This window comes from Colius striatus, chromosome 2 (assembly GCF_028858725.1).
Source record: "Colius striatus isolate bColStr4 chromosome 2, bColStr4.1.hap1, whole genome shotgun sequence".
Taxonomy (NCBI): Eukaryota; Metazoa; Chordata; class Aves; order Coliiformes; family Coliidae; genus Colius; species Colius striatus.
The window spans coordinates 21,560,222-21,585,417 of NC_084760.1; the positions used below are offsets into that span (position 1 = coordinate 21,560,222).

A 25,196-nucleotide genomic window follows, 5' to 3' on the forward strand; every position below is an offset into this window, starting at 1 on the left:
TATGGAATCTGCAGAAACTATGGTAATCTGCTCCATCATGTAATCTGAATTATATTTATGCAGTATATATATATCTTAAAGCTGTAAATATGGAGAGTAATCTTACCATGTAGTACTAATTCTTGTAGGCTTGTTTTGTTTATGTTGAATACAGAGTCACAGAACGTTTGGGTTTGGAAGGAAACTCTAAAGGTCATCCAGTCCAACTCCCCTGCTCAAGCAGGTCCACCCAGATCAGGTCACTCAGGAACGCATTCAGATGGGTTTTGAAAACTTCCAGAAAAGGAGACTGCACAATCTCCCTGGGCAGCCTGTGCCAGGGCTCCCTCACCCTTACAGTAAAGAAGTTTTTCCTTATGTTTAACTGGAACTTTTCGTGTTAGAGCTTTTCACTACAGAAAAAAGTTCCACCCCATCTTCTTGAGTTAAACTGAAATCTCAGTGAAAATAAATACAGATTCAAACGTATTACTTGTTAAAAGTAACTGACTTAGAGTAACCTCGTAGACATTTTAAATGCTTAAGACTGCTAGTATAAGCTAAAGTTAGGAATAAATAGTTAAGTGTAAACTATCCTAGCATTTTCTTTGTGAAACCAGGTAATTCTGAAAACACGGAGAACAAATATAAAACGAAGGTGGTGCAAGATTGCATTATTCTTTTACATTAAATAATGTATATAAATCAAGATTTTCAGGGTTACTTTTCTCTTGCTGTACAGTTTCTGTAGTATTGCATGAATTTTGGAAATTCAAAGAATCTCTTGTATGTCCTTTCAATCATTACTGTTATGTTTTAGTATTTGTTCCTTTGTAGGCCAAATGTAATGATCTCTAGTTGAATTAAGAGATGTTTACACAGTGATGTAATATGAGAGAAGTGTTAATTTATACTTGGAAGGCAAGATAATATATATAACCTTTAGTCCGATTACTTTCTCAGAATGCTGGAAAAGGTTAAAATTATACAGTTCCTGGCTTCCTTCTTAGGCAGTAACTAGCAATAGGAAGAAGTGAAGGATGGAACTCCTCCTTTCAGTCTGTTTCTTCAGTGTAGTTCCACAGCAAGAAATCTTCATGAAGCAGACAAGCCAGGGTTTTCAGAGAAAGGAAATCTCTCTCTCTCCTCCTTCTGCATTCCCCGGTTTGAATAGTGACAAAACTGCAAATGTTTTTGATTCTGAAAGATATCAAACTGCTGTAAATGGAAACATTCTTCAAAGACTGTTCCTGGGAAGAGTGAAATTATATATTTATCTGGTCACTGGAAAGCTGGGTCTGGAAAGATTCATTAATGAACTGCATTTTGAGATACAGAAAGTGCTGATTTTTGGTGTCTTAAATGCAAAGTGGAAATACTGCTTAACCTATTTAGGCACCTGAATTTCCTACTGAAAACATAATTTGAGTGTGAAAGTCTTTGCATGCATACAGGAGATGCTGTCATTGGAACCTCTGTATACTTTGGTGTAGCAGAGCTGTTCTGGAAGTTAAATGCTTTGCCATCCCTGACACACTGGCAGTCTTGAGGTCATTAGAAAAAATAATATAGAGGCTATTGGTTTAAGTAATGCTTGTACCACGTATCCACTGTGTAGGAAACCTGAGTTCAGTTTCCTTCTCAGTCAGGTGTTTTGCTAAAAAGCAAAGTTGCAGTGCCCAGAAGACAGCAAAAAATATGCTGCAGGAACTGTCCAGTTGGTTACAGCTGCCTAAAATGACACAGTGTTAGACAATATGTCGCTAATTTCCAGTATTTGACAGGTTTTCCTCCTGTATGTGACAGAAACTGAATGTGCTTTGTGGAGGCTGTAATCAGTTTCTGCTAACTGCTTTGGTGATAAACAGTCTTATACTACTGCTCTGTGGGTCATGGTTCAAGGGCCTGATATGACAAGAGCTCTGCTATGATTTTACCTTTAATTTACTCTCAGATGCACAGAAACTGACCTGAGCCTTGATGCAAGTCTCAAAGATCCTCAGAAATACCTGGTGTACTCTACAACCCCACATTTCAGGGGTACAGAGTAGAGGTACTTATGTAAGTTGTTTGGGATCTCTGTGTGAAGGATAGACCATTTTACCTCAGAGGACTTTCCACTCATTGAAAACATCCCTTTTGTTATCAAAGTGGCATGTAGAAAACCAAGATAAAAAGCATACAATGAAGAACAAAAGAATGGCCATAATGAGTCACACTAAAGGGCCACCCAACCAGTATCCTGTCACGATTAATGTCTGGTAGGTCCTTGTGGCTTTAATTTAAGCAGTTTTCTGGAGTTGGGAGGTAGCCAGAGGCTTGCTCCTGCCACCCTGTCCATCACCAGAATTAGAAAGCTTTTGGATGCAGTGCACTGCCCCTTTTAAGGTGGAAAAATGAAATAACCATGGGGAATGCCTTGAAAAATACAGTAACACATATGCTGTTTACCCACTTATCCTCTCTCAGTCCATAACCCTTCACTTGTGCTGAATGCAACATCTGTGCATTTGTTTACTAACCCTGTATGGGTTTCTTCCATATACTGAAAGTGATTTGGTACAACTGAGAGGTGGGAAAGCAATTTGATAAATATGTTTGCAGATGCAGAGGAAATAAGGAGCAAGTGTGAATCTTATGCCCCTCTGCCTGTGCAGTGCTGGGACAGATTTAGCATCCCTTAGTGCTTCCCTGCACAATCTGACCCCACTCCTACAGGTCCAGCAGCAGAAGTTTGGCACGAGCACTCTGACTTCTTTTAGCAGGCTAGCAGAACTCTCAAGGGCAGAAAAGAAAGCAGTGAGTGCTTCTGTGGACCACCACAGAGACAACTCTCTGTTTCCTCTTCAAAATCCTGGAGATAAAAAGGACATAATCAGCAGTGATGAATTTTATCTTTTGGCAATGGCAGTGGAGAGGTCCTGGGCTGAGAATAATGATGGCTTCTCTGAAGTAGCAAGAAGGCACTTGGGCAAGTATTTCCTGTAATTTCAAGTATACTGCTGTTGCATGTGCTGTAATTACTGTGTTGACAAGACACAGAAGTTTGGTCTGTGGAGTTGTTGGTTTGCCATCTCTTTTGACTGTTAAAAGTATGGTCCTATATTATTATTTTCTTTCAAATAAATTGAATGATGGATAATTCCTGGAGTCTTAATGGACTGGTTGCTTAAATCTTGGATTTATCATCTTGATTTTTCGTTTCTATTAATAACTCCATTTTGGACTATTAAATAGTTATTCGCCTTTATACTTACGATGAAGTTCTCAAGTTCAGAGTCACATTTTTCAGGCTTTTTTTGTAAGTGAAGTACAGTATTCTCACAAATAGATGGAAAAAATGATCCATAGGAGGAATAGAAATTGATTCTACAGATCAGATGAGCTTCTTTTGTCAATTATTTTACCATTTCTTTTTAAGAAATCTAAGTTGGAACATGGTTTTCATCAAAAGAGATCTTGCTGTGATGTAACAGTTTTGTTATTTAATGTCTTTCAAGGTTAAAGACATACGCTGAAGGCTGCTGTAGTGAGGAGTGGAAATTCTTCACTGTGAGAACTGACTGCAGTTCCCTCATGTGCTCCCCTGCATGATGCCGGATAGCTTCTGAAGGTATACCCAGTATCGCTTGTACTTGTGGGGCAAGAGCAGTAGTTGAGATATGCCCCTTCATGTGAGGCCAGGGGTGCATGGTGAACAGCAAATCTCTGCGACTTGGTCAGTGCGGCTGAAGCCATGAGCAAGTTGCAAACTTTCTTGTTCTACCTTTTTTCTTTCAGGACTCCCATTTTACAGATTTTAAAAACTTGATGAGGGCTGACCAGCAGGGTTAGTGTGCTGTTAGTTTTTGCCTGTTGTTTAAAATATGAGTGAGATGAATGCATAGGAATTATAGAAGTGGAACACAGAACCAAAAAAATCAGAGGACAGCACATTTCTGCTGGATGCATGAGCAGAGCACACCACAGCATAGACTCATGGATTTTCCTTACTTCTGGTTCCCCTGAAGCACTTCCCATCTCCTATTTCTAATGGAATTTTTTTGTGCAAGGATGAGCAGAGATAAAAGGGGGTCATGCAGCTTAAGGAAGGCATTAATGGCTTCTGCAGGGGTTGATGAAAGGATAGCTATGCCAGTAAGCAGGATCCCAGTGTCCCCGCCTGACCTGAAGTGCCTGTACTTAAGGCACAGAGCACATGTAAGTTTTGTGCTACATGAACTGTGTTGTTAAAACAATTTCGTAGCTTTAATGTAACGTTTTGTTTCCAAAAAGAGCTGCAATATTAATGATAGCAGTCTCTGCTACCGTCTTCTCAGTAAGGATAGATGCAGTGTAATCACTAAGTAGCTTGTTTTTTGTTTTCCTTTTACAGAAATTCTATGAATTTTCACAGAATCACAGAATGGTCAGGGTTGGAAGGGACCGTTAGAGATCATCTGGTCCAACACCCCCTTCAGAAGCAGGTCCACCTAAATCAGGTCACCCAGGAACGTATCCAGGCAGCTCCTGAAAATCTGCAGAGAAGGAGACTCCACAAACTTCAGGGCTGATGGTGGGTGGAATCTGTAGGATTTTATAGTTTGTTGGGGCCAGCATTATGGTTTTTTGATACATATAATCTCTTTGTACAATAGTCTTTTTCAGTCATAGGCTGATATTTTTCTGATATTCTCAAAGAATACAGTTGTCCTTCTTTGGTTACCTGCTATGCAAATTTCCACTTATCTTCATCTATTCTTCTTTGGTATCACTCAATTTGGCTTCATGAGGGCTGTGTTTTATCCTTTAGTAAACACTTGCCATGGAGAAGGCTGAAATTGATATTAAAATGATGAATCTTATAAACCATCAAGTCTGAAATAATCAATGTAAATTTTCCACTTCTAGTATGGTCAGATTTCTTCATATATGACTTGCCTATTACTTACACACTTCTTAGTTTAAACACATACTTTTTTAAATAGCTGAGACAAGAAGCTGACACTGAATCTATTAAAATGAAGCTGACATCCCAGTATTTGTGTAGCATCGTTGGAACAATGCATCTTCTGTTCCTAAGAGACCCTTGCAATAGACATGCTGAATTGTGTTTTGTTGCATTTTTCGGAGAAGAGTAATTTCCAGCACTACATGAGTTTTGGAACATCTGCAAGTACCTTATTACTGGTACTGTGGTGGACACGTGGTCTACCCCTGAAAAAGTTGAAAGTTAAAGAATAGCGATATAAAAAGGATAAATACACAGCTTTCATTCCTGCCCCTCCCCCCAATGTATGAGTTTTAATTTTATTGTACAATAGATATTTTTATTTATATTTCAACTTTTAGATCCATGTTGACCATTTTGGTGTGGATATAAATAAAGGATATGAAGATATGAAAAGAGAAGGAGTCTTGGTCTTATTCAAGGAAGGCATTTCAATTCTAGGAAATGTTAGTGATAAACTAGCGTGTAATAGATAAAGACCAACATGACTGACAAAGCAAAGCCTGTAGAGGGAAAAGGAAAATTTAGTCTTTCAGCTAGATCTAAACAACTTAAACTAGTGACACTGAAGGGTAGTTCAATGAGTTCTCCCTGAAGTGCTACTGAAAATTTGTCCTGAACTTAGCTGCTTTTTTTTTTCCCCCATGATTTAGAGATTTTCCCATAGATAGTTGGCCATTTACTGAGCACCACAAAACCAATGTTGTTCTGAATGCAAACCAAATAACTCAACGGGGAAAAATGTTTATGTTAAAAGATGCAAAGATAGTTACAAGTTTTTGTGAAATTCTGTGCTCTGCTATATCACTGATATTTGATTGACCAAATCTCCAACCCTCTACCATTATATGATTCTAAGTAATAAATATAGCTTAATTTGTCAAATAATATTAGTGGTAGCAACATGAGACCAAAATTGCATGTTTGCTTCAGAACCTTTTTAGGGGGATACAGTTCAGGGATTGTGATCGTAAAGAAGATGTGAACAGAGGAAAAAAATAAAAGGTGAAGATGTATATAATTTATGTAACCTTGGATGTTATGGTACACAGCCTGTGGGGCTTGACTGTGCTGGGAGAGGTCTGGGACTTGCTCAGACCTTGACTCCTGTTGTCAGTCAGCCTTTGGGTAGAAGAGTGGGAAGCGTCCCAGACTCCCTGAAGTAGCCATACGTGTGGGTTGAGACTGAAGTTAATGTGTCATCACCAGTATCTGCTACGTTAACACTTGCCATGTATTGAAGTGATGGCTGTTAAGTCTTTGGATAATGGCTGCAGAGTGGGATAGTTGGACAAGTGTGACTGGGAACACAACCTACTCATATGTACTTGGCAAGAGAAGTATACAAATGTGCCTGAGCTTCCCCAGAAGGGCTGGTGCATCTTGTTGACTTTAGAGTCTCCATTTTGTGTTTCTATGCTGACTGACATTTTTTGAGTCTGTGGTCTTTTTCAGGCTGACTTGACATCTGGGCTTTCAGATTTGTTTCAAAGTTGTTTCTCATGCTAAGGTTTTAAAACACAGAAGTTTGGATTTGTTTTGTAATATAATAACACTCTATTTTCTTTAAATTTCTTCTCCAGCTAGTTTAATCTCAAGACTTTGAAAATACTATACACATGGCACAGATTGTAACATTTTGTCAGATGCTATTAGTTCTTCTACTTCATGATTACGTTTCAGCTGAAGATGGAGAAACAAGAGCAAGTAAGTCTTAATTTTTGTATTGCAAATGAGGGCAATTTCAAAGCATGCCTTGAATTGATAGTATCCATTTTCAGGTCCACAGGTACACTTCTGTGGATGGCGATATTTTTTCGCTATGATTTTCTTGGTGAAAATCCTATGTAAGTGTGTCTTGGAAATGCCCAAGTGGTTAAATGGAACTGTAAGGCTCCAGTCTTGAGAGGAAGCTGAGGTAACACTGCTTCTGGGACAGACCTCCTTGCATGTTCTTCAAAATTAGCATTTTTAACCCAGCCAAACCAAGCTTGAGACTTTTAAGTCTAGTTTATAGAGAAAAACATTTACAGCAAGGTAGCTTTTTGAAAGACAAAATGACTGAATAAAAAGAGTGAGGAAAATTTCTTCCAGCTGCAGTGATACTTTTAGAGTACGTCTTTTTCCTCCAGTTTTGCTCTCAGTCCAGCAATTCTCAATATTTTACAACAAACCCGATAAAATTCCTTTTAGTCTCTAGACACAGGCAGATTTCTGAACAAGGCAAAGCTCTCCTTCCTGTGGTGGAACTGCAGCCTTTCACAAAACACAAAGCAGAGTAATACACAGCAACTCACATAATGTCATGTGCTGTGGGATCAAATTAATTTCTCCTGATTTTTGTGACATCGCCTTGGCACCTTGTGTGTCAGTTGCCTAAACTCCTTTCATAGAATCATAGAATGATTTCACTGTCGATGGAAGGCGAGTTTCTCACCTGAGTTATTCCCTCCATCTGAAAATGCGGATATCGGATGGATAAGACTGCCTGATAGAAATGCTTGTATCAGTCCATGGCCTGTAGTTGGAAATTTAGTCTAAAGTCTCACTTCATAAGTAACTACAGCTAGGAGGGATGAATCTATGCCTAGTCATCATGCAGTTACATTGTATTTGTTAAAAGCACACCTGGTCTTATATTGAGGATTTTATAATAACTGGTTCATAAGTGTCAGAAATCAGTTAAGATGTGTTTGTAAAATGATTGATTATTACTGCTGAATTCTGGAGTATTCAGACTATAGCCTTTCTTTGCAGTGTGTTTGGTTTGCTAATAAAAATGAGGTTTTCTGTTTATCATCTCCGCAGACAAAGAGATATGGAAAAAAACAAAATGTATTCCTCTCTACTGATTGCATGAAATGCAACTGCCAGCTAAGGAACTGAACTCCAGAATTCTTCATAGTCGTTTCTGGTAATAATGTGAAAACCAGAAAATTATATGGTTTTCAGATACCAGGTTGAATCTAGATGACTTTGCAGAAACAGTCTTGTTTTCCCTGATAAACTCAGATGATTTCTTTTTAAATGGAATGTATTTGTCCAAATAGGTCCTAAAACGGTTGGTAATTGATATGAGAAATACTTCCTGTGGAAGGGGAAAGTGGAAGTGTTCTTAAAATATTTGTTTGATTTTTGATTGGGTTGTTTTTTAGGTTGCAGAACTGCTCCAGCAGATTTAGTTTTTATCTTAGATGGATCTTACAGCGTTGGCCCAGAAAATTTTGAAATAATAAAAAGCTGGCTTGTCAACATTACAAGAAATTTTGACATAGGGCCAAAGTTTATTCAAGTTGGAGTTGTCCAGTATAGTGATTACCCTGTGCTTGAAATTCCCCTTGGAAGTCATGAATCCACTGAGAACCTCATCAGGGAAATGGAGTCCATACACTACTTGGGAGGAAATACAAGAACGGGAAGAGCTATTCAGTTTGCCTATGACCATCTTTTCGCAAAATCTTCAAGATTTTTGACAAAAATAGCAGTTGTTCTTACTGATGGAAAATCCCAAGATGAAGTCAAAGACGTAGCAGCAGAAGCAAGGAAAAATAAAATCACTCTGTTTGCTATTGGTGTTGGCTCAGAAATTGAGGAGGATGAACTTAAAGCTATCGCTAACAAGCCTTCATCGACTTATGTATTTTATGTTGAAGATTATATCGCAATATCAAGAATTAAAGAAGTTATAAAGCAGAAACTCTGTGAAGGTAAGTAAATGATTATAAAATGTTTTAGGTGTGCAGAATGGAGTTTTGAACCTTTATTTCACAAGCAGAGTGCAGGATTAATGCAACCTAAGGCACCTGATGGTATTTATTTATGATCTTCTTTCATTTGATCATGTTTGTGGAGGTCATTCCCAAAATGTTATTTTGTTCTTTAAACAAAGAAGCATGTTTGTGAAAGATGTGATGCTTGAATACGTGTGTGTTCAATTTCAGTATGCAGCATTTTTCCCTAAGCCCCAAATTTTTTTTCACAGAGAAAGTTTAAAAACCTTAAAATAGTTGAGCAATTCTCATTGTGCTGAGAACATAGAGCCTACTTTATCCTTTTCCTAGGTGTGGCTGACACTTACCCACAGTCTAACATTTCTTCTTGACAGTTGAGAGGATAGCCTATCACTGCAAAGAGGAGTTCTTCCACTAGTATGTGTTGAAAAACCCGGAAGAAAGACTCCTGGCAAAAGTTCCTGGAACTGTAACAATCAGTTTTAGAAGGATTTTATAGAAGAATTAGCCAAGACCAACATTGTAAATAACTTTTTAGCTTTAGAATGCTAGCAGCATTACTGCATTGAGTTTTCTGAAAACTTTTGAAACAATGGCCTTTTCATATACATGAGAAAGATAGCACATTGCTTCTAAAACGTATTGCTCATAAGGACTCTAGTATGCAGTGCTTATTAATCAGTGTTATTTTGAACATGTTATATTACCAAGAATTGAGGAAAGTTGAATTTCACATTTGTTGTACCAGATTTCTGCACTTACTAAGAAAACAAAAATTGTTTTCATTTGCTCACACTTTGACTATGGACTTCATTGGAAAAAATATAGTGATACTTGAGAGTAATAGTGTTTATTTCTTGATTTACTTAGGAAAAATCATAACAATTCCTTGTAGCTGATATAGTAAAGTGATGAATCCAAAAATTAAATCAGCTAAATGCAGCTAAATTCTTTAATAAAACTTCATACAGGGAAAAAAAAATAAACACAATGTTTTCTATGGAAGTTTAGAAGTTAGAGTTTAGAATGATATTACATTTCATCAAGGTGGATTTTCTACTTTCAGAACTAAGTTAAGTAGTATCTTCTACAATTCAGCTGCAATATTTGACACAACTCTTAGAGCAGTAACCTGTGAATGTTGACTATGTATACAGAAGTGTACTTACTGTTTTACTTTGTGATCCTTTACTTTCCTTGTCTGATGTTGTGCTCTTCCTTCATGTTAGCATTGCGATACTTTTCTCAAAGAGTGATCAGAACCAGTTGGCAGCTTCATTTCAAACTGAAATGTCTTTAGCAGGTGGACTGAAAGACTGTAAACTGGAAATTTTATATCTAAGTGGCGAAGATTTCCTCTGACTCTGAGAGAGGAAGTTCCACTAGGGCAAAGCCCCAATAATTTGTCTGTCATCAACCACATGAAACTACCCCAAAATTTTGCAATTTTGTCTTGATTATCTTTGTTTTAATGTTGTAAAAAAGTACTAGCCTTTACTCTATTGCATTTTTAACTTTGTTATTACATGAACATAGATATAAGAGAATCACTTTCTGGAAAAAGGAGGCAGAGGTTTGGTGGTTCTCATGACAAGTAGTGCTATTTGGACTGGCCTTGCAGATGGAAGGCTCTTGTGTGCCTTTTGGGAACTCTAGTGTTCGTTTTAGAGTACAGCAGGTTGAAAAAGCCTGCTGAACCTGTCGTACAGAAAGAAAAAACATAGCTAAAATAGTCCCCAAATATTTATAGTGCATTTAATATTTACTTTGGAAGTTGAATGTTCCTGCAGTATTAATATTCTATAGCAAAAATACAGAAAAGATTGTGTGTCAGGAGTGCATTTTAAAACCATACTCAATGCAAACCTCAGAAGTATGTCAGGAGGATGCTGAGAGAATTTCCTTTGTGCTAGCTAATGGGAAAAAAATTATTTTATGCTTCAGAAAAGGAAAAAGAAAGCATCAGAAAACTATATAAAAACATTAAAAGGGAAAAAGATTTCAGTATAGGTCAGAGATTTGCTGTATCAGGTGCTGGAATCACAACCCATGTTTCCCATGGAAGACAGTTCTTAATTTTGCTACTGGCTTGTGCATCCTGTGTAATGACTTCATTATCGATATAGTCCTACTAAAAGATAATCCAGGAGACACAAGAAAGGTCTACCTTACTGGGAATGTTGTAATGTAATTCTTCAATGTGCCCTCTCACATAAAGTAATCCCATTTCTGTGTGTTTTTTTTAAACTTTACACCAAATTTCTGATACTATAACTGGTAGGAGATTCTTGTGTTCATTTTCTTGTCTCAGTCTATGATGATAATGGAACAATATGATGATAGGACCATTACTCAGCTTTGAAATCATAGAATCATAGAATGGTAGGGGTTGGAAGGGGCATAAGTGAGTTTAGAAAATATTTCTGTGACCACAGTGCACACTGAAGAAACCTGAAAAAATAAAGTGTTGTTTTCACTTAGTATTATAAGTATGTATACTTAAATCCTGCATCTGTGTTTTGAGAAAAGTGAGAAGGAAAATTTATATTTCTTTCCTTTTTTTCTTTTTTAAGCATTCAGAAAGTAGACATGTTAGTTTACAAAATGTAGGCAGAGAGTTCTTGCAATTCTCTCTTGCAGAACTAAGCAGAGAACTTTTAATATGTGTTAAATTTGGGAGTCAGGTGATATTTTGCTGTGGGGAGAAAAAAAACTAAGAGAAGTGTACATGACTTCTTGCTGCTCCCCCAGGTACCTGTGGTATGTCCCCTCAAAATGCATTATCCTTTTTGTATTGTAGATAGTTTGTGCACACACTTAGCTGAGTTTTCTTAGGATTTATATATCCCGCCTCCCCCACCACAGCAGCTTCTGACTGCTCTTGGCTTGATTAGAAACTATGTAGTGCTGCTTGTATTATAAAGACAAGCCAGACTAGACCTTTGATCTGGTAATTCCTTGCCAATGAAATGTGAATTTTCAAGCCCATGACTGGTCCAGGTGAAGATGAGAGAACTCTCCACTCCTTCTTTGGAATGCATTCCTAACCAATTCACTTTTTATGAACTGATGCTTTTCTGAACAAACAATGGGAAATGAGTGATGGAAATGTATTTTTTGTAGATAGTTTGGTACAATTTTAGAAAACAAAAAAGATGTTTGCTCCATTTTCATTGATTTATTACTTTAGTACAATGTTGTCTTTAGCATTGAATTTAACTCTGCTATCTCACTTTTTTTTTTTTGGTAAGACAGATCCACTGTCTACTATTGTTTTTGTGTAAAGAGTATTAAACAGAGATAACATTCTGCTAACTTTATTTTCCACAGAACATATATCACACAATATTTGTCCAGTGAGAATAACTTCAAGCAGATTTCAATGTAACAGACAAAATAGATCAGAGTCCATTTTGAGCAAAAGAAGATGAAAAAAATAGTCTTAGATAGTTCTACCTTTGTCTATTTTCAAACTGATTTTATAGTTGAGAGAGATGCTGGATTATTCCAAATAATGTTAGTGCACTGTGGAAATAAACATCTATAATTTTGTTGCAATTTGGAACCATACAGTTTTAGAAATGAATTTCAATATTTCTGTTAGATATTGTAATACCTTTTAAGTATTATTGTTGACATTTAAAAATAGTACGTGATTGTAATTGCAGTAAAATATGGCATTTCAATATTCTTGCTTTGTGTCCCTGAGGATTTGGCATGTCACTTCTCATATGTTGTACTTATCTGGCAGTTCTCAGAGCTCTTATTTCTTGAAAGGCAGCTACAAACAAATAGATAGGAGGATACTTTTTGAAAATTTGAAGTCATATTTTGAACCATACTTGTATTTATTACTTTGCAGAATCTGTTTGTCCAACAAGAATTCCAGTGGCAGCTCGAGATGAAAAAGGATTTGACATTCTTGTAGGATTAGGTGTGAAGAAAAAGGTGAAAAAGAGAATTCAAATACCAACCACTAGTGCAAAAGCTTATGAAGTAACCTCACGTGTTGATTTGTCAGAACTGACAAGGTAATGAAATTTATAAATACACTTCTAAATGTGCTAAGATTTTTTTCTTTGCTTGCTTAAAGGGAGAGAGACTTAAGATTTTCATGAATGCTCAAATACTATCTTTTTTTTTTCTCCCCTTCCTCTTTATTTAGGAATGTGTTTCCAGAAGGTTTGCCTCCATCTTATGTGTTTGTTTCCACTCAAAGATTTAAAGTAAAAAAGACATGGGATTTGTGGAGAATTCTAAGTCTGGATAAGAGACCACAGATAGCAGTCACTATTAATGGAGAAGAGAAAACATTATCATTCACTACAACAAGTTTAATAAATGGCACACAAGTAATTACTTTTGCTGCACCTCGTGTAAAGGTAAGTGATCATCTTGCTGGAATACTCATTTTAATACACATCATTCCTATGCCATTTATGTTCTTTAAAAATGCATGATCTAAGTGATCGTTGCTATAAATTCTTTGAAGGTACTTTCTACTCAATAGCTTCCAGCAAGTAATTTTGAAGATCACACAGACTTTCTTTCCACACAGCTCTTTGCTTAACATATGTACTGGAACATATTTTCTGTGTTTGATATGGAAACTAGAAAATGCAAATGAAAGTAGTCCATTTTTAGAGAGACTTTTTCTTAATTCCTTGAGAGACACAATGGCACAAATTAAAAAATGGTAGTTCAGTGTGGATTTGTCTAGTTTTCTGTTGAATAAAAATTCCTTTCAACTAGTTGATTCTCTTTCAGTCTGTCTTCTGTAATTTTCAGTGAAATATTCAACGCTTGTAAGAAAGATTGTCTCATTTGCAGTTGAGACAGAAAGGAGGAGATGGAATGTCTCTCATTTTGAGTTTGTAGTAGTATACGAATATGCAGCCTAGAGATTCCCGTTCCTAATGCAGGGAATATTATTTAAGTGAACAAAGAGAGAGCTTCAGCAGACAAAAAGTGGGACAGATTTACTCCTGGAGCGCTTCATGGCCAAGTGGGTTCAAGTTTTCTGGGAAGTGGTAGCCCGTATTTGAATCCTTACTCCAAATCAGGCTGAAGGAATTTGAAATGTAAATCCTCACAGAAGGAAAGACTACTTTCCAAGAGAAGGTCTTAACTACTAAGCTTTTGCTAGAGAAGGGTATTTTATTCTTCTGTTATTGCATGGAGAATTTTACATTTTCTTTCTAGATTTCCTCTGCCTCCTTTTGAAAATTATTTGGAAGTGATCTTTTAAGAAGTAATTTTAAACTTGATTTACTGGAACTGGTTAGAAAATTCACTTTAGAGTCAATCAAAAAAATTGTATTTAATTATTTCTGGTAGCTACAGTGACAAATCAATCTTATTCCTGCAGTCTCAAATATTCATGAACTTCACCATGAAATGAAGACTTTCTTTTTTTTTCTTTTCTGTTTCCCCGTGCTTGTATTGCTATAACGAGACCAGTAATGCAATATGTCTTTAAACACACTATAAATGTCACTATACTTTTAATGAACCTTTTTAGTTCATAAGCCTTTATGATAGTTTGTCACTTTTACTTAGGAAAATGGAAATTATGTATATAGTCTGATCTGTTGTTTAGTTTATCTTGTAATGTGAGCCATCATAAATAAATAAAACCCCAATATTCAAATAAAAATAAACCAGAGGTGCTATCTAAGGGTGTATACTGTAAGTGAAGTAAGCTTAATTTCTGTTTATGTCTGCAAAAGGTAACACATACTGAAAGATATATGTTTCAGTTTAGTATGCTAATATAGCGTGGGATTAACATCTATTAAATGTAGCTTTATAAAAGACAAGCATCTAGTCTAGGCTAAGATAAAGAGCTAGATTATTTTTTAAATTACTGGATAGCCTAAAGAAGAAGGAATTTCTTCCCATGTTGAATTTTAATGCTAAGGTAGGTGAGAAATACTTTAAGAGTATCTCTCATTTTCTGTTAATTGTAGAGCTGTGCTTTTTGTTTAAACTAAAACTTAAGCCTTAGAAATCTGAAGTTTTATGAGATGATGAAAGTAATATTTAGTTTATTCATTGCAATATTGTGGTTCTTTTTGCCAATATCATAACTCCTTTAAGATTTTTTTTTAATAAGAGATTGAGTAGAAAGATTTTTGAATATTAAATTGATTTCATAATGATTTCAGATCTAAAGTGTTTGAGAGAAGCCTTTGGTGTCATGTTTTTAACAAATATGGCTTTGATCATATTCAAGACCATAGAGTGATAAAATCCATGTGAGTTATAAAATAATTCTGAAATTGGGATTAATTATTACCAAATTTTGTCTTATCAATGATAATATTACTTGGTAAGTGTTTTCTTTCCTATACAGTTGCAGTTTTTTTTCATGACAATACCTGGAACGTGGATCATCTCCAAAAGTAACAGCAGTTTAAGTGTTAAAATGCAGTTTTATTGTTATTTAAATTGAAGACATTTTGTTTTAAACAAGTCTGTTTTCTTCACTTTTCTTAGACATTGTTTGATGAAGGCTGGCATCAAATTCGTCTCTTAGTAACAGAAGACTTTGTGACTTTGTATATAGATGGCCAAGAAATTGAAGTGAAGCCATTACATCCTGTTTTAGGCATTTACATCAGTGGCCTAACTCAAATAGGAAAGTATTCTGGAAAGGAGGAAACTGTACAGGTAAACATACACTAAAACCACAATAATAAAGAAATTCTGTATAGGCTAACCTTGCATTTGCACCTCCTGTTTTCTTGAACTTTTCTAATTTACACTAGGCTGAGATTTAACGTACAAAATTTTAATAGTTAAAAGGGAAGATAAATGGTCAGGAGGATTCAGGGCAACTGACATATCCTGTGTAGTGGATGCTTAACTATTCTCACTGGCTTCAAGAGGCATTCAGTTTTGCTGAAACATAAATTTGATGCAACATGTATGATTGCTCCGATTTGGGAACAGCATCTCAAAGCAGGGGATATCCTCTGTGCTTGACACATAATCTCCTTCCATTGGTGTATGAGTTGTGCTGGTAAAAGGGACAGAACAAAATGTTGATGAAATTTCTTTCTCATGACTAGCTGTCACAAGAGTCCAAGGTGTATCTCTGTTTCTGTTCTACTGCAAATATTTGGTGCTCACACTGCCACTGTTTTATTCTGCTGTGCTGGAACACTTCCCAAAAACCCCGTACCAAGGTTCTCCTCTGTTCTGAGTAACATTAAATTCCTTTTACCTTCAGCTCTTTGCAGACACAAAAAGCTGGTTAGAACTTTAGGCTTTATAGGTAAAGGCTGTGTGGAGGAGATTATTATATTGACAATGTTCCAGACATTGGCTAAATAGATTATTTCCTTCCATTTATAGCAATGTGGTAATGATATTACTAATTAGCCTGATAGTAATGGAAACAATACTACAAAATACTGAATTGCAGAAGTAGACGTTATTTTTGAGTTATTTTGAAAGCTATGGGGTTTCTGTACTGTTAATTTTGTGATCCTTACTGCTCCTGTTAAAATATATTCATTTGATTTGGATCATCTCTGTTAACTATTTTCACATGTCCTTATTCAGTTGTTCCTGAATTTTCTGTTATTCATAGCCAAACTTCAATTCTATTATTATCATATTCTAAAAGTATACATGGAAACTTGGATGAGGCACTGTGTGTATGACTCAGCATTTCTGGTGGTAACATAGTCTTGTATACTGTGCAAAAAACTTCTGAATGCTCATCACAGTTTCTGATAGGACTTCAAGCACTTTTTGCAAGGAAAGTAGGGGTTTCAAAGATGGTGAAACTGATCATAACTGTCTTATGCGTTTTCTCTGTCAGTGCAGGATTATCCCATTTTATAGTTTTGTGCATTCTAGGAATAGAGGGTTGATTCTTTGCTGCTATGTCTTGTTTTTTCTCTTGTCACTGCAGAAATGAGACTTTTCTAAATTTCTGGCGATACTGTTTCTGAGTTGAAGAGTGTCAGTAGTGAGACATTATCTAAAATGAAAATATTTTAGGAATGTCAAATCATGTAAGATCCTCTGACAGTGGACTAGAAGAAAAGTAGAAAATCTGCCTAAGGTTGCAATTTTATATTTCTAGGTGGTTTCTATAATCTGAAAGAAGTATTTCCTTTCTCTACTTTCTCTGTCTGCAAAGCATTAGTAGTCAAACTTTGCCAGGATATTTCTATGTAAACTATAATGACAGAGAAATATTTAATGAGTGGCATACTATCTTTCAATGAAAAGGTGTTTTGAAATCCTTTAAGAAAGAAATCAGTTGGCGCTGGATAAAAAATGTGATACAAGGATCTCCTTCAGAGATTCTTTGGTGAATTTTCATTCTGTGCCCTGATTCAGATATTTTTCTGGTGATGTTTTGCAAATGTTCTTGATATTGTTGGGATCTTACTGGCTGAAATGCTTTCAAGTAGAGCGATGGTAAACTTGTGTACATACTTAAGCACTTTGAATTTTAGACATTTTATATTTGAAAGCAGATATTCTCAGACATGGTATTAACAGACTATTTTCTGCACTTTCTTCAACTGCTTCCAGTCTACGATTTAAAGTAAATGTGACAGGGCTTTTCTGGCTTTGGAGTCATGATAGTTTATGCTAGAAAAACTGACTTCAGTAGTTACTTCTTCCTGAGTATAGCAACAGAGCAGAATGGCACAAACTTTTGGTTACATGGTGCCAGTGTTTTCATTGGTTATGTCTTAAAGCTTTGCGTTAAACAGCTAAACTCTAAACCAAATTCTTTTATGTGTCAGGGGTGATGTCTGGTACTGCACCAAAATTTACTAATCTTATATATAGTAGAGACATATCAGAGTAGAAACATCTTCACAGGCCTGTTAAGGTAAAAAGGAAAAGGTTGATTTTGTTTCTATTGGCAGCCAGTGTACTTTGTGCTGTGTGTGTTCAGGTTTATTGCCAAGGTTTAGGTGTGGTGATTTCCATTTTAGAAAAGAAAATCTGGGATTGATTATTTTTCTTTAAATAATCCTATTACAGAATATTTAATTGGTGGCATGTATTAATCATTGTGAGTAGCCTGGTAAAAAATGTTTCTACATCTGTAATTGTTTTTTAATGGACACACAGAATTGGCAGATTCTTTTGCATTTTAATATTTTGTTCATTTTTCTTCATTTTTCTTTGTGGATAGTAGAATTTAATATTATAAATTAAACTATCTTAATGTCAGACTATTAACACTTTCTCTTAAAAAAGTCTTTTATGTTTTGAATTGTAGTTTGATATACAAAAACTGCGAATCTACTGTGACCCAGAGCACAATAATCGAGAAACAGTCTGTGAGATCCCAGGATTTGTGAGTATGATAGATGAACTTCTGAGAACTACTTGGCGTTTTTTACAACTCACTGTTAAAAGCTGACTCAATGAATTCTTAAAATAAGTGATAATACATTGCTTCAGCTAGTGCAAAGAAATACCTGTTAGCTGTGCAATGTCAAGTCACAGAATTTGTCTATTTCCAGCCTTATTTTTACACAAATGTATTTTAAAAGTGGGATTTTTTTGGTTTAGATATTTAATGGTGGAAATTTGACAGCAGTATAGAAGGCCCTCAGCATCTCCTGTTACAATTTAAGATTTTAAACATAAAACCCCAATAAAACTATGAGTACAGTAGTGTAAAATACTTGATTACTTTTAACTTCTGTGATATAGTTCTTGCTACTTGTGATTTAATCACTGAAATGTTTGTATATAACCAACAGACCTATGTTTTTAAATCACCTTTTCCTATCAGAAGTATCTGTGCTGACATCTATGTTAAATAACCCATTAACTGAAATGTGACCAAGATTTCATGATGTTATGGATACACAAAAAAAAACCCCAAAACAGCTGTGTTTCATGTACACCATTAGGAAGCTTATGGGCATCCTTTGACCCTCTCTTTGACCACTTATTTGCAGTTAATTATGCAATGAAATGTGAAACACAGGCAAACAGATTTTGAAACTATTCATGACACAGTTCAAGATAGATTTTTGAAAGTATTCAGCTCTCATCTCAAAATATAAGCAAGAGACTTTTATAGGTAGATTTTCCTTAAAAATATCTGTGTTTCTTTGGATTCTAAAACAAGCTGAGCTTAAGAAAATTGGACACTAGTGTATTACTATATAAATCCATATTCTTCATGGTCTGATTGGATTATTAGGACCATTTTGACAGCTTGATAGTAGATTCTGTGAGTCTTCAATATCCAGTTATTTCAGTTTTGCACAGACTCTCACCTAGTGTGGTTTTTTTCCCCTTTATTTGTGGTGTGTGTGTCTGTTGCAATCAGTACCTTTATTAGGGCATTTTAAGGGGTTCACAGCTTTCATTGAAGCAATAAGGCTGGATTATTAGCTGTTCTGAAACCTGACTTTATGTCAAGAACTAATGGGTTCAGGAACACTTCGTGAAGTTGGCTTCAAATCCTAAATCCTTTAAAGTTGGCCTTTAAATTTAAAGACTAAATTTAGTATTTGACTATTTAACTGCACCACATACCTTTTTGCTCATTACCAAATAGAAATAGGATATGACAAGTAAGCAAATAAAACAAAAATTTGCATAAAGAAAGCAAACACTATGAAGTCCATCATATTTTGTGTTCTCTAAGACTTGGCAAGAAGTCCAAGCAAAAGGATTGCTTTTTGCCAGTTTAGTTTCACTTGCTGTTGTAAATTAAATTTGGACTTTACCCATGAAATTCTGGACTCCTTCAGAAACTAAAAATGTTGAATGATCTCCAAAGAGGAATATCTGTTTCGTGGTTGTATTCTGTCAGAGTGTAGTTGTATCAGAGCTCTTGAGTGAAGCAGGGATGCTATGTACTAATTTCACCCTGAATTTTAAGTAGTAATTTTAAGCTTCTGCTGTCGTCCATAGAGAAAGATAACCTTCTGTAGAGGTTGCCTAAGATGAAAATTGAATACCAAGGAAGCTGTCTCTCTCCAAAGACTGTGCATGAAGTCTGTGGTGACTGTGTACATTAGAAAAATTCCTGTACGTAGTCCAGCTAGTGGTGGCTACTAAACCATTAAGACGGAAAATTTCATGATTGGAATGCTGGAATATTTGTGGTGTTGCAGGAACTGGAAAACTCAATTTGGTTGGTAGCAGGGTCTAATACAATGACATAGGAAAGTGAGAAAAAGTGAGCCTTGCTTCTGTGCTGCTACATGTTTTCCCAGATTCAGGCAGAGATCAGAGATTTTACAAATATTTTGATGTATTCTCTGACAAGAATGAATAAGCAGAGAATATTTTTGAAGAGAAGTTATTCCTGGCAAAAAGTTTGATCCAAATCTAAACATTCAGTGTGTAAATATTTAAAGAGTTCAGTATTAATTCTAGTTATGTCATTGCCTTCTAAAAATTGCTACTGGTAACTTCACTTGAAAGACCCTTAAACTGAACGAACTAAAAGTTAATATGCATTGACAGCAGTTGCAGATGTCTGAGAGTCTAAAATTTTGAGTTATGGTTTCTTGACAGTTATTGCCTTAAATTTATTATTGGGTTTATGATTATTTTATTATATTGGTTTATGATTGTCTACGAATGAATGGAATTTACTTTTTACAAATATTACTGTACTTTTAAACTGTATTTCTTCTTGTTTCAGAATGGAGAGGTAGGCTCAATTGTAAACTGCTCAAACTCAGTTTAAGGTAGTATTTGACTTTATATAAAGTTATTTTGATTCTTTGCAGTGGACAGAGGTTTGCTAAGCTTAAAAGTACTGGATTTCTATTAATTGAACTCTAGTCAATTGACAAACTAAGAATCAGTTTTCTAAAGTAACACATCTATTAGAGGAAATGGCCTGATTTTTTTTCCCCAGTTCAATTTAATTGCTCTTATCTGCAGAGCTGGATGCAGCTGCAAAATGAATGTGGATATGCACAGTCAGGTGGCTGTTACCTGCATCACAGTAATGGGAGCTCCCTGAAGGGAAGTTTGTTTGAAGGCATAACATGATAGCTTCCCTAACCATCCTCATAGCTCCACTTGGAATCATTGCAAAGGAAATGGGGATTTGTATTTTGATCAATCAATTTGCCTTAGAAATAATTTCATTTAGGGAACTTTCTAAAAAGTCTACATGATTTTTGAAAATATGAGTAAAAAGTTATAGAAAATGTTTTCGATAATAGATACAAGATATGCTTCTCTGTGTCTTGGATCCTTAAATTTTTGCTTTTCCATACCTCTAAGAACTTCCTGAGTGAAAAAGAATTTGATAAATCTAACTTAATAATGTGGATTTAGTACTGACTGATACACCTAAATTTTGGACACTTGATCTTGGCAAATTGATTTAATCTGGTAGCTCTCTGCTTGTCTGCCTTAATAAAACACTAATATTTCATGTGATCTCAATGGTGAGGAAAAAAATATCTCTAGAGGATGATTTGGTCTGCCAAGGTTTAGTGTTTACCACTGTTTATATAGGGAGCATAGTTTGGAGGAGATCACTTAATGGTCTTTGGAGAATGAATAACCTGTTGACCAGGACTTGTGACTTGTAGGATTCAGTGCTAGCAGCCATGCTTCACTTTTTGTCAAATAGGTTCATGGTTGAGACCCATCAGTTGTGGTCATTATGCTATACATAGTATTTATTAGATTTGTTTTACAAACTTTAATTCAATAGTTATATTTGGTAATTGTTCACACTTTAGATGTTGCCAGATGTAAAATTATCACACTATGAAAAAAAAAGAATTATTGAAAAGTAAACAGAGTTTCAGATATCAACCGAGTATTAGTACTTATTTTTTTGTTTATTTTTCTTCTGGATAAAATGATGAATTCATGCATGCAAGATAGTTAAAGGGCAGTATTCAAGTAAGCAGAAGTTCCAGCTGAACAAAGGAGTGGAAGTCAGAACCTGTGTAATTTAAGGAAAATCAGTTTTGTGTAACATTATATTTGTGGAATGCTTTTGACATGTGTATTAATGGCTGTTTTCACTCTTGGTAGTGCATGAATGGTCCTAGTGATGTAGGCTCAACACCTGCCCCTTGCATATGCCCACCAGGAAAACAAGGACCTCCAGGCCCCAAAGTAAGTTTCCATTCTGTCTTACTGAGTGTACATCACTTTTACTTCTTTTCTTTCTTTCTTTTTTTTTTTTCCCGCAAATCTTATGTTGGCTAGTTGTAGTTAGGCAGATTAAAAAAGTAGGGGACAAGTTCTCCTAGTTCTGGTTTCCAGGGTGTGGGGTATAGTAATTAGGATCATCCACAAGGCCAGGTTTTGGTGCTGTAACTCCTAATAAACAAATACAGCTTGTTTTTTAAGGAAAATGCTCATGGACATAAAATTGTGTTTCCTTGCTACTTTCGGCAAATGATCTTGCACTGTTAATTGTTTAGAATGAAATGATTTACTGATGGAAGTCTTTTAATGGAGGGAGTTTTTTTTTCCTTCTTTGTGGACTAGGTGCTTACTGGGAGAGTTCTACCTTAGCTGTTCTGGTGACTCCCTTCAGTGTGGGTGAAAGTTGTAAAACAAGAACCTGACAGTCTAAGAAATATAACATGGCAGACTCAAATCCCTAGTATTTTGCTGTAGTACCTTTCTCAATAACTGTCTTAAACAGTGTCTTACACAGCTGTACAAGAAAACCCCAAACCACTACTCTTTCATTGAACACATGATTAAAAAACTTTTACTTTCCTTATATAAGAGATGAATAGTCTGATGCAGCTACCTTAAGTCAAAGGGCTTTTTCCTGCAGTGCTAAGATTTTCTGATCAGGTATTTGGAATCTACGAGATGAAGGTGATTATTATTATATTCAATAGAATTTTTATGGTCTTTTACTCTATTTTTTTTCCACTTTAGCACATTAGAGATAAAAGAGAGAAAAGAAAGTATTAATAATTTTTAAAATATTGAAAGTCACATCCTGTAAAGTATCATAGAATCACAGAATCAAAAAATGGTAGGGATTGGAAGGGACCTTAGAGATCATCTAGTCCAACCCCCTTGCTGAAGCAAGTCCACCTAGACCCAGTGGCACAGGAATGTGTCCAGGTGGGTCTCGAAGACCTCCAGAGGAGGAGACTCCACACCCTCCCTGGGCAGCCTGTGGCAGGGCTCCCTCACTTAAAAAGTAGAATAGTCTTTCCTTCAGTTTAAGTGGAATTTTTTGTGTTCCAGCTTCATCCCATTACCCCTTGTCCAGTTGCTAGCTACAACAGAAAAAAGGGATGTCCCAACCTTCTGACATCCATTGTTTAGATATTTGTGAATATTAATGAGATCCCCTCTCAATCTCCTCTTCACTAGACTAAATAACCCCAGTTCCCACAGCCTTTATTCATACAGAAGATGTTCCAGTCCCCTGATCATCTTGGTGGCCCTGGTGCTGGACTCTCTCCAGAAGTTCTCTGTCCTTCTTGAGCTGGGAAGCCCAGAACTGGACACAGGACTCCAGATGAGGCCTCACCAGGGCAGAGTAGAGGGGAAGCAGAACCTCCATCGACCTGCTGGCCACATTCTTTTTGCTGCATCTCAGGATGCCATTGGCCTTCTTGGCCACGAGGGCACATTGCTGACTCATGGTTAGTTTATCGTCAATCAGGACTCCCGGGTCTCTCTCTGCAGAGCTGCTCCCCAGCAGGTCAACCCCCAGCCTGTACTGGTGCATGGGGTTGTTCCTTTCCAACATGCAGGACTCTGCACTTGTCCTTGTTGAACCTCATGAGGTTCCTCTCTGCCCAACTCTCAAGCTGGTCGAGATCCCGCTGAATGGCAGCACAGCCTTCTGGGGAATCAGCCAGTCCTCCCAGTTTGGTGTCATCAGCTGACTTGCTGAGGGTACACTCTGTCCCCTCATCCAGGTCGCTGATGTTGAACAAGACTGGCCCCAGAATCGACCCCTGTGGAACTCCACTGGCCACAGGCTTCCAACTCGACTCAGGTGCACTGATCACCACCTTCTGGGCTGTCATTCAGCCACTTCTCCATCCACTTCACTTTCCACTGCAGAGAGAATGCAGAAAGAGTGAAAAGGAAGAGAACTTAAGATATATATGGTATATTAGTTACAATATTACTTGATTTTTGAACAGTGGACATTGTAACTGTATAAATGTGACCTTAATTTCTGTGTTTCTAATATTAGTGTAGTACAGAAACATTAACTAAATTAAAAATACAAGTAACCAGTATTTTAACCTTTTCAAGTTGGAGACACAGCATTTAATATTTTAAATAGTATATTTGAAAGTGAATTTATTTTTGCTAAAATCTGAAACCTGGACTTCCTCAATTTGGACAATAGTAATTCTTCATAACATTAATTTAGTAAATTGTAACTGTTAGGCTCTTCCATAGGGACATTATTCTATATCCTTTCCAGTTTAGTTCAGTATTACGTTTCTGTGATTAATATGTGAAAAGACTTTTTTCACAGTCACGTTGAAAGCTAGTTTCCTATTTTGCTCCTGATGTCCTCCCTGTTTGTAACAGTTCTGCAGTTCTAACTGACACACAGCTCAGTTGATGGTTCAGGCTGAAGAAAGAGGTACCTGCTTAATGCTCTTGTAGAAGTAAAATGTTCTTATAGATCAAGTGTTTCTGTGATTCTGTGAAGTCTTACTGGATTTTACTGGGCTCAAATCAAATCAGTTAGTAAAATAAACAGAGAACATTAATACTGTAGGAGGATATATTGAGTAAGAAGTTAAGTTTCTTTCTGACCATAAACAGGAATCTTAGGGAACTGACTTTTCCTTTAACATGATCATAACACAGGTTATCAAAATAATTGCAAAGGACTTATAGGAGGGAATCTAAAAGAATATGTTTTAGACAGCAGTAAGTATTTAGAAGGTTTTAATCCACGCTTCTGCCTTTCCAATGCTTTTTCCTCCAGAACTAGACTCAGTCAAAGCAGGTGAGAATTTTCTTCAGAGTAGAACTACTAGATTAATAAGGTTTTAATGAGAGTTTTTCATCTCTTTGTTGAAAAATGTTTTTTTCCCTGTTGATTAAGATGTTTAAAAGCTCAAAAACGTTTGAGATTTATGAGACAAACTTGTGCTGTAACTGAGCGTGGACTCACTTCTCCAAATCCTGTATAAGAAGTTAGAGAGAATTTTTCCAGGAAAGGAGTTACAATATCAGTTCTTTTTTGCTGTGAAGATTACTCCTCAATAGCAGGTATCTGGGCTTATAGACACTGTTTTGTGGGATATCTTAGGATTAAAGTTACTCTGTGCTAAGTTTAAAATGTTCTTATATGTGTTAACATATTACTTCACCACAGGGGGACCCCGGACAGCCTGGGAATCATGGTTATCCTGGTCAGCCTGGTCCAGATGGTAAGCCTGTGAGTACTAAAAACTTAGTCATCTATTGTAAATGCAAAACTAACTGGAGAAAAATTTGTGTACCATTGATAACAGAGTTTCTAATTTAGATGATTTTGTCTCTATTCTTTGAAACTC

At 36.1% G+C, this 25,196-nt stretch overlaps 1 protein-coding gene across 4 annotated transcripts in view; it reads left to right on the forward strand.

Annotated features, from left to right (window-relative positions):
* COL21A1 (collagen type XXI alpha 1 chain) overlaps positions 1–25,196 on the forward strand; it is a 107,084-nt gene that overhangs the window by 14,645 nt on the left and 67,243 nt on the right. For 3 of the 4 annotated variants that reach the window (XM_061989716.1, XM_061989719.1, XM_061989718.1), the window contains exons 2-11: positions 3,480–3,592; positions 4,355–4,534; positions 6,553–6,676; positions 8,125–8,676; positions 12,563–12,731; positions 12,866–13,082; positions 15,199–15,372; positions 17,960–18,037; positions 21,718–21,801; positions 25,016–25,078. In XM_061989716.1, the coding sequence (XP_061845700.1) occupies positions 6,589–6,676; positions 8,125–8,676; positions 12,563–12,731; positions 12,866–13,082; positions 15,199–15,372; positions 17,960–18,037; positions 21,718–21,801; positions 25,016–25,078 (1,425 nt within the window). In that variant the 5' untranslated portion in view covers positions 3,480–3,592; positions 4,355–4,534; positions 6,553–6,588. The remainder of the gene's footprint in view (positions 1–3,479; positions 3,593–4,354; positions 4,535–6,552; positions 6,677–8,124; positions 8,677–12,562; positions 12,732–12,865; positions 13,083–15,198; positions 15,373–17,959; positions 18,038–21,717; positions 21,802–25,015; positions 25,079–25,196) is intronic. The other variant, XM_061989717.1, reaches the window with a different exon arrangement.